General features: G+C 41.7%; 1 protein-coding gene across 1 annotated transcript; it reads left to right on the top strand.

Annotated features, from left to right (window-relative positions):
* LOC144933701 (gamma-crystallin S-like) lies at positions 1–4484 on the top strand. Its single transcript, XM_078858770.1, has 3 exons — positions 1–9; positions 1324–1566; positions 4164–4484. The coding sequence occupies exons 1-3, from the start codon at positions 1–3 to the stop codon at positions 4437–4439; spliced, it is 528 nt and encodes a 175-aa protein (XP_078714896.1). The 3' UTR covers positions 4440–4484.
* The last annotated feature ends 6352 nt before the right edge of the window (positions 4485–10836 follow it).

Genomic DNA, 10836 nt, shown 5'->3' with positions numbered 1-10836 from the left:
ATGAAAAAGGTAAAGAGGTAAAGTGTCGGTGTGTTGGTAATACACCACAATTCAGCTTAGCATCGTTTTCACGTAAACGGTACACGCCATTGTATTGTCAATATGAGGTGGGATGAAGAGGTGGTTGTTTGAAAGTACATACATTTGGTTTGCTAATAAGAACAAGCTATGTGTGCCTGTGCCTATATACAGCGTGTCACACACATACACACATATATCGCACAGCATTCACCATTGTATCTATAATTACTCACTGAGTACGCACCCACTGAGTACGTAGTGGGGATCCGTTGCATTGCTGATGGTTCACACTGTGCAGCAAGTATGGCCACATAGGTTCAAATCCTGGATGTTATATTTTACCTTGAAATCCCTCGAGATGAAACTTCTCTTTGTAAAGGGTGTCCGGGGGTCTCAACTGACACGGAGAAAATACATGACACGTAAAAAGACATTTAAAATCTATTACTGATACAATTTGGTGCGTGCAATCTAATATCACACCCAAACACACGAGTGCTGTTTGTGAATATTTTTTTCTATTCACTGCGAGAGGCTTTTGTTGGTGAATTCTAAATCAGACTAACAATATTTTAATTAATATAAAGGGTAACATTTTGGGCTTTTTTCATTCTCTAATTCTATTTGCTTCATTGTTGAACTTGCTTTTTCATGCTCTTGTTTTTGTAATTCAGTGGCCCAGGTTACTCTTGAAAATGAGACTCATCCTGGCATCAAGGGTTTTCAACTGGCTTAACAAAATCTAATTGGAATTGGGTTTGAACATGTTTGTAGACATTATAGCAGAGTGGTGGTTTCTTTTTCACAGTCACGGAAAAGAAACGGAAGATTTTCTCAGAGGAAAGCCAATTCGTCAAAATATTGAAAACTTCTGAATGGCAGTACAGTACTATATAAAACATAATGTAGTACAGTAATAGGTTTTTACCCTTTTAACTGGTACAAAATCTGACACCTTTATACAAGGCATCATGTTTGCAATAACCTCAACACAAGAAGTCAATATGCAAACAAAAAGAAACAACTCTGATGATGATAATGATATGCACTGTCCTTGAAGTTGATTGGTCCACACCCGAGACAGCTGTCTCGGGTGTGGACCAATCAATCGATTTTGTACCAGTTAAAAGGGTATAAACCTATTACTATATTTTGCCACTGGTAAAGGAGATCTCATAGTATAATGTAGTATATTTAATGAATCTATGATTCTACGTGTAAGTTCACTAAGCAGCAACTTCACAACCTTTAACGGCTCGTGAAATCCGGCGTGTGTGCCCCACACTCGGCTGCGCACCGCAGATCATCTTCTTCGAGGAGCGGGACTTCAAGGGTCGCCGCTTTGAGTACAGCCAGGACTGCATGAACATGGCGTCGAACCTGAGCCGCTGCAACTCGATCCGCGTGGAGGGCGGCGCCTGGGTCATCTACGAGCGTCCGGACCACAAGGGCAACATGTACATCATGGAGCCCGGGGAGTACCCCGAGTACCAGCGCTGGATGGCGCACAACGACCACATCGGCTCTTGCAGAACCATTCGTGGTGTGAGTATCCCAACGTGCGGCCAGTGCACAGGGAGTGGGGAGGGGGAAGGAGCAGAAAGAAAAGTGTGACCTCCCGAGTGATGACTTCCGACATTTATTGACACTTATCTCATCCTACTGGAATTTTTAAAAGCGCCTAAATAAGGCGCTTTACGATGAATAATTAACGGTACAACGTACGTGAATATAACGGTGGTAGATGAGGTGAATTAAATAGATGAGATGAAGAAATAGGGCATCTGTGATTCGTGAATTCGGTAAAAGCGAATTGATGGCAGTGAATAATGGTGGATTGAATGAATGGGGAATGAGTGGTCGCCATGTAATGCTGTTGTACATTAACGGTGGTGGTTATGAGGGGGGGGGGTTAAGGGGTCGTGAGGTGAGCTAGGGAACAATGAGTGAGTTTTGAAAGAGCGGAAACTGAGTGAGCGAAGGTGACCGCTTAATGTGGAAGTTTGTTCCAGTGAATTGGGGATAAAAAGAGAGAAAGAGCGAAAGTGTGGATTGAGCGCAAGAAGAATGAGGAACAGAGAGAGACAGCAAAGATTGAGAACGTAAAGAACGAGAAGGGGATGTAGAAAGATAAACGAGTGGCAAGATAAGGTGGGTCAAGACCATGAAGCGATTTGTTGACCCGTATTATTGTACATATTTCGTATGGTGTCGACTATTATGTGTGTTGCTGCTCACCTTTGGATTGTCATTTAAACGAACTTGAATATACTCAAACATGCAGGGTTATGCGGTGTCTTAATGTACATGCGTTTGATTTGAGCACCACATTGGCTCGTTCTCAGGTCGCACTGAATGTGTGTTGCTGGCTGTTTGGCATTTTGGGCCTGTGTTCAGCAACTGTGTTTTAATAAAATACGGTATAAGTTAGATATTTTAAAATTTCATATATATGCCTACTATGTATTAGTCAATTGACACCCTGGACACCTTTGCAATGAGATGTTTCATCTAGAAGAATTTTCCAGGTGAAATTTTCCATTAAGTACAAGATAAATTTCTAAATAAATATCACTACCAAGAATAACGACACGAAGCTGATTTGGAAGTAGCTGAGAGCCCTCGAGTTATTTTTTGAAATTCAATTGTTTAACAAAATTATGATTGAATAATACTGATACATTAATTACTTTTTAGATAAGGCCACATAATTATCTGCCCAAATTTGTGTCACTAGATCTTCCACCACCGGAATATATCCAAACAAATTATATTGTCATATGTACAACAGTTTTGACGCGCAATATATTATTCTTTCGTTCATTCGGTAAAGTCACGTAGAAAATAAAATGAAATAATAATCAAATACGACGTCTTCTTGGTTCTTTCGGTAAAGTCACGTAGTTCCCTTCTACGTGACTTTACCGAAAGAACCAAGAAGATGAATCCCTGCAGTCACGAAAGCTTTAAATCGAAAAATAAAATACGACGTGTCAGTTGCAACACAAGCAGCCATCATCAGGTAATAATAAATGATAAAACACAGACACGGAAACAACAATGGCAGACACATGCAGAGACACACCGAGCGAGACACACACCAAGAAAAACTGAAGGACAACGAATCTGTTGCCGAGGCCTTAAATAGAGAGACGGCGGAGGGGCCGGGGCAAAGAGAGGACTGGGGATGCAGACAAACGAACGGACCAGCGGACAACCGAGGGGACAAGGAAGGAGCAGTCTGGAATTCCGGACCACAGTGGCCGGAGGAGAGACAATGGTTTAGAGTTTGAAAATCGAAAGTTTGAGAAAGCAAATTTCGTAAAATTAAGAAGTGTAATGTAATGCAACGGAGAGAGTCAGCTTACACACAGTTAACGCATAGCCTGGTTGATTAACGTTCTCCCAAAGATTGCTAAATTAGAAGTAAAGTGTGAGTTGTGAGTAAACCTTCCCCGTAGAGGTGGTTCGAACTAGATTTACTGACCCTCTGTGTTGCATTGCATTACACTTCTTAATTTTACGAAATTTGCTTTCTCAAACTTTCGATTTTCATACTCTAAACCATTCTTTCCTCCAGCCACTGTGGACCGGAATTCCACACTGCTCCCTCGTCCCCTCGTTTGTCCGCCTTCCCAGTCCTCTCTCTGCTCCGGCCCCTCCCCCCTCTATTTAAGGCCTCGGTACAGATTCGTTGTTCTTCTGTTTGTCTTGATGTGTGTATCGCTCAGTGTATCTCTGCATGTGTGTCTGCCTATGTTTCCGTGTCTGTGTTTAATCATTCATTCTTACCTAATGATGGCTGCTTTTGTTGCAACCGAAACGTCGTATTCTATTATTATTTGATTTTATTTTCTACGTGACTTTATCGAAAGAACAAACGAGTAATTCCTGCAGTCACGAAAGCTTATAATCTAGTTTAAATATATTATTGTTTCATTTCACCCGCCAGGTTGATTAAACATTCTCACAGGCAAAGTGTGCACGTGATTTCTGAAGTTGTCTGGCTACCGTTCGTTGAGGTCATTATGGGCCGTGACCCCCCCAAACAAAATCCATTATGAACCATAATATTGGCTGCGAAACCCCACGCCTTAAATCTAAACCCCTGTTTGTGTGTGGGTGTTTTCCCCATCTTTCAGCAAAACAGTTCCAACTTCCGCATGGCAATGTATCAGCACGATGACTTCGGTGGGCAAACCATGGAGCTGACCGAAGACTGCTCACACCTGCACGACCGCTTCAACATGAGAGAGGTGCGCTCTGTGAGGGTGCACGATGGCGTTTGGGTGGCGTACGAGGAGCCGCACTACCGCGGGCGCCAGTACCTGCTGGAGAAGGGCGACTACCGCAAGTGCAGCGAGTATGGCGCAATGAGCCCGACCATGCAGTCGGTGCGCTGCATCCGACGATTCTGAATGCTTTGCTGCAGCTCACCGAGGTTAAAAAGAAAAAAACATGTAACAGTCTAAACTCGTGCTGAACATTCTTCAAAGTTGGAAGATAATTGTATTGGTTTTCTGTACAATAAATTGATTGAATGAGCATTACCTCTCTGAGAGTGTGATATTTCTTTTGATGCCTGACAATGGTACCAACGGGTGTGTTTGTTGATCTCATCATATATCGCTGAATATCACAACTATAATATATTTACGGGATGAGCAGTGGTTAGTGCACTGCAATATGAATCCATAACCTGAGTTCGATACCCAGATATGGCGAATACAATTAGCAAATTCATATTCTTAGGCACCCCTTGCATCCCACATTGAACAGCATGGTGAGGTATAGTCCAACAAACCCAGTGACCAACACGGCATGGAGACAACTTCATCCAACAGTGGGTAGACTCTCATCCTAATTTACAGTAAAATCCAACACATAAGTGAATTTTTTACTTCAAACTTTCGTGACGGTAGGAATTCATATAATTTGGTTCTTTCGGTAAAGTCACATAGATAGAAAAATAATAAATAAAGTGAATAATAAAATTATAATAATCCAAAACAAAAAAACCCCACTAATGTAGACTAGCCTGGTTCGTAGTTGGAGTGTACTGGCAATTTATAATGTAACTGTCGCTTGGTTCTTAACCTCGGTGAGTGTACTTGCAGTCTATAATGTAGACTGTAGCCTGGTTTTTAAGCTGGTGAGCGTATTGGCAGTCTGTAATGTAATAACCATTGCTGCAGTCTATATTACAGACTGGCAATGCGCTCACCGGTTTAAGAACCAGGCTACAGTCTACAGGTCCACACCCGAAAGCCGTCTCTGGTGTGAACCAATCAGTTTCAAGGAAAATGCATATATTACTTTGTTTTTTTCAGAAAAGTCACGTAGGTGAAAAAAAACCATCTAAATGAAAACTAAATTAAATCATGACGTTTCGGGCGCAACACAAGCGTCCGTCTTTAGGTGGGGTCAGACACAGCGAAAGAAACAACCACTTAAGTATTCTTTCGCTGTCTGTCCCCACCTGAAGATGGACGGTTGTGTTGCATCCGAAACGTGGTGATTTAATTTAGTTGTTTTCATTTTAATTTCTTTAGTTTTTTTCACCTACGTGACTTTACCGAAAAAAAACTAAATGTATGGATCCTTGCAGTCACGAAAACTTCGTATCTAGAATGCATATATATTCAGTGTGTTTTTTGTTTGCATTTTGACCACAAGTATTGTGGTTAATACACACATGATTCCTTGTGTAATAAACCCACTCCGGACGATATCGTATCTCTTGTCTTGTCTTTATTCGTTCTTCATTTACACAGCTCTCTCACACTGCTAGGTTCCTTTTTCCCGTTACTCCCATGACTCCCGTTACTCGAGCGTGGCGTTCACTCACTTCCCTCGCTCCCTCACACCGCTGGCTAACGGCGTTCGGGAGACAGCCTCCGGCCTGCCACGTGGCCGCTGGCGTGCCGGAGGCGCAGACGTGATCTCTCCTCGAACCTCTCCACACTGACCACGAGCTGTCTCTCTCCACCCCTTATATCACCTGGCTCACGTGATGCTACGCAGCCAATCATAAGCCTCACCCCTGGAACCTTCTAGATGTTGCTATACAGCCACAGGGCTACGCCCCTGGCTCGACGTCCCATTGGCTGCGGGCTGAGGCCGGCAGAGCCTATACCATCGCCCAGTTACGCCCGGGGAGCATCCTCATATTACACTTATAAAAAGGTTTCAGTTTTGTTGCCAGAAAAAGGGGAAAACCCCTATTATTATATTTTGGTACTGGCAAAGGAGGTCTAATGATGTAGATGCTCACCCGAGCCCTCATTACTTTGATAGTACATTGTCTTTGAGCTGTACGTCTTTTGGCGTCCTCTGGTCTAGCACCAATTGAGACGCGGCTCAAAAGAAAGACGTCTCTGGTGTGGACCAATCAGTTTCAAGGACAATTAATATATTTTCAGAGCGTATTTTTTGTTTGCATTTTGACCACAAGTTTTGTGATTAATGCATACGTGATTCTTTGTAAAAGGTTTCAGTTTTGTTGCCAGAACAAAGGGGAAAAACCCTATTATTACATTGAGGGAAAAAAGTATTTGATCCCCTGCTGATTTTGTACGTTTGCCCATTGACAAAGAAATGATCAGTCTATAATTTTAATGATAGGTTTATTTGAACAGTGAGAAACAGAATAACAACAAAAACTTCCAGAAAAACGCATGTCAAAAATGTTATAAATTTATTTGCATTTTAATGAGGGAAAAAAGTATTTGACTCCCTCTCAATCAGAACGATTTCTGGCTCCCAGGTGTCTTTTATACAGGTAACGAGCTGAGATTAGGAGCACACTCTTAAAGAGAGTTATCCTAATCTCAGCTTGTTACCTGTATAAAAAACACCTGTTCACAGAAGCAACCAATCAATCAGATTCCAAACTCTCCACCATGATCAAGACCAAAGAGCTCTCCAAAGATGTCAGGGACAAGATTGTAGACCTACACAAGGCTGGAATGGGCTACAAGACCATCGCCAAGCAGCTTGGTGAGGTGACAACAGTTGGTGCGATTATTCGCAAATGGGAGAAACACAAAAGAACTGTCAATCTCCCTCGGCCTGGGGCTCCATGCAAGATCTCACCTCGTGGAGTTGCAATGATCATGAGAACGGTGAGGTATCAGCCCAGAACTACACGGGAGGATCTTGTCAATGATCTCAAGGCAGCTGAGACCATAGTCACCAAGAAAACAGTTGGTAACACACTACGCCGTGAAGGACTGAAATCCTGCAGCGCCCGCAAGATCCCCCTGCTCAAGAAAGCACATATACATGCCCGTCTGAAGTTTGCCAATTAACATCTGAATGATTCAGAGGACAACTGGGTGAAAGTGTTGTGGTCAGATGAGACCAAAATGGAGCTCTTTGGCATCAACTCAACTCGCCGTGTTTGGAGGAGGAGGAATGCTGCCTATGACCCCAAGAAGAAGCACATTAAGGTCCTGGAGTGGCCTAGCCCTATCTCCAGACCTTAATCCCATAGAAAATCTGTGGAGGGAGGTGAAGGTTCGAGTTGCCAAACGTCAGCCTCGAAACCTTAATGACTTGGAGATCTGCAAAGAGGAGTGGGATAAAATCCCTCCTGAGATGTGTGCAAACCTGGTGGCCAACTACAAGAAACGTCTGACCTCTGTGATTGCCAACAAGGGTTTTGCCACCAAGTACTAAGTCATGTTTTGCAGAGGGGTCAAATACTTATTTCCCTCATTAAAATGCAAATCTATTTATAATATTTTTGACATGCGTTTTTCTGGATTTTTTGTTGTTGTTATTCTGTCTCTCACTGTTCAAATAAACCTACCATTAAAATTATAGACTGATCATTTCGTTGTCAGTGGGCAAACGTACAAAATCAGCAGTGGATCAAATACTTTTTCCCTCACTGTACATATTTTCAAGTGAGTTTATTTTTGGCATATTAAAAACGTAAACAGTATTTTGTCATTGTAAATCAGTGTTTTAATATGTTAATAATATGATTCACGAATCGCCTGTGCAGTCTCTTCCTGTGGGAGTATTTGATCAACTTGAGAACCTAAATGAATTACAGCTGCGCGATAACAAGCTCAAGTCTCTCCCATTGCTGAGACTTTCCAGGATAGGAATCTTGGGCAAACACCTCTTGGATTCTTTTGTCATTGCTACTCAATATTTATTTACAATGCTGATATGCATAATTATTTAATAAATCAATAATTTCACCTGGACAGCCCATTGAGATGGAAAATCTCATTTGCAAGAAGTCCATGGTCCATTTTTGTGCTGCATATAAATGAGTGTAATGACAAACACCATGAGGTCAGCCCAGAGGAAGCCAAGATGGGACTATATGGGTTGAGTGAGAGTAGTAAGGGGGGTGTAGGCAGTAATTATGGAATACATGGGGGATCCTGCACAAGGCATTGAACCTGTCATGTGTACAGTGTAGCTGGGCAGGTGTGGAGGAGTGAGGACGACAGGTTAGGGGTTTTGGGAAGGTTTACCCAGGGCTGCAGATCTGACTTCTTGATCCAGGCCTCTGAAAACTATTTTTTGGGCCCTGAAAAACATTAACATCAACATTCACAAAAACATTAACAAACATCTTCATTCACAAAAACATGAACAAACATCCTCATTTACAAAAAGGCTCAGAAAATTAAAGGTGTGATATTAAACAATGGCACGCGAATATATGCCACCATGAGCTGGGTAAATATGAATTGCACAAACAACACTCCTGCTCGAATGTATAACAATAATTAATTCTTCTTTTTATAGTTGTTTTAAAACAATTTTTTTTAAATATGTAAAAAATAAATCATTATTAATATTTTAAACTAATGTATCATTAGCAAATAGCTGATATCTTACAAAGGCTCTGCAGTCTCTTCCCGTGGGAGTGTTTGATCAACTGGAGAGTCTGAGACAGTTACACCTGACATTTAACCAGCTAACGTCTCTCCCATTACTAACGTCTCAGCGCCTCGACACTCGAACACATACACACAGGCATTCAAAATATCATTGCTTGATCCATGCTTGAGCTCATGGACACAGGCAATCAAAATATCACAGCTTGATTCATGCTCGTACACATATACACAGTTATTAAACATTTCACAGCTTGATTTGTGCCTGAGCACATAAACACAGGTAATCAAAATATCAAAGCTTGAGTCATGCTCGATCCATGCTCGAACATACACAGGTATCCAAAATACCACAGCTTGATCCATGCTGGAACACATAGACACCGATAATAAAACATGTCATAGCTTACTCCATGCCGTTAACACAGACACAGGTAATCAAAATATCACAGCTAAATCCATGCTCGATCCATGCTCAAACACATAGACACATTTATTCAAAATGTCATAACTCGATCGGTGCTCTATCCGTGTTCCATCGGAGCTCAATAGGTGCTCGATGTGAGCTCGATCCGTGTTCGATCGGAGCTCCATCCGTGCTCGATCTGTGCTCGATCCCTTCTCACACAGAGTTCATGACAACCATAAAAAGTACAAACTTCATAACATTTTATCAATAACCAAAAATATTAACATCAGAAAATTACAAACGTTAATGCAAAAAAACTATTTTAAAGTCCGCTTCCACATTCCATCAAACTTTACATGTAAAGTTAGTAATAAAAACATACATTTCATAAGCTGGCACCACGTCGATCTTCCTATATTTCTCAATAGTTTATTTCACTGCAGAAACTGCAAGACTTTCCTTGACCAGTCTTTTTTTCCTGTACCCTTCTTTTGCCTCTTTGATTGGCTGTTTGTTTAGGTTGAAATGTGTCAACACTTTGTTTCAATACATTAATCTAACTTAGGTATTTTTCTCTTGTTTTTTTGTTGCTGCCTGTCTTCCAGCTCGATTTTCTGCAGTGATACTAGCAACATATTGTGTGGGAATACTTTGTTTGCGTTTTGTCACAACTGTGCCGTGTGAAATGTTTAAATTTTACATTTTCAGTAGACAGCTGCACACGACGTGGGTAGGTTATGAGAAAGGGAAAAAAACGATTTGGGGCCTGTGGGTGAATGTGGAATGGCACTGTGGTGTTGCGTTCGCCAATGTATATCCTGAATCTTGACTTAAAGCTTTCGTGACAGCAGGAATTAATATTCTTTGGGTCTTTCTCTAGTACACCATCTATATAGGATGCTCTATCCACTGCTGGCCTAGACTAGCACTAGTACACAACGCCTTTAGCTTGCTCTATCCAATGTTGACCTAGACTAACACTAGTCCACCATGTTGATTGCATGCGCTATCCACTGCTGGGCTAGACTTCCTCTAGTACACCATCTATATTGCATGCTTTATCCGCTGCTGGCCAAGACTACCTCTAGTACACCATGCTTATTGCATGTACTATTCATTGCTGGCCTAGGCTCCATCTCTATAGCTTTTGCTCTATCATGGCCTAGACTCCATCTCTATAGTACGCTCTATCCACTGCTGGCCGAGACTCTTGTGCCCCGCCCACTCCGTTCTGACACTTGGGCTACGCTCATTTCAACTTTAATAAACAGTTGCATTTAGAGGCTTACCCCCCTTTTCTCTCCGCCTGACGACGACCGCTTGTGTTGCGATCGAAACGTCGTAGTTTTTTGTTTATTTTATTTTTAATAATTTGAACCTATCTACGTGACTTTACCAAAAGACCCAAAGAATATCTCCTGAATATATGACTCAAATATTAATTAATGATCAATAGTTAAATAAACCAGTAATTGGCCATGACCACAAACACGCTTTCTGCACATTTAGCCATCAGCATTAATACACTTCCAAATGACCATT

Source organism: Lampetra fluviatilis, chromosome 8, assembly GCF_964198595.1.
Source record: "Lampetra fluviatilis chromosome 8, kcLamFluv1.1, whole genome shotgun sequence".
Taxonomy (NCBI): Eukaryota; Metazoa; Chordata; class Hyperoartia; order Petromyzontiformes; family Petromyzontidae; genus Lampetra; species Lampetra fluviatilis.
The sequence above is the reverse complement of the archived record's forward strand: the minus strand, read 5'-3'. Positions and strand labels throughout refer to the sequence as shown.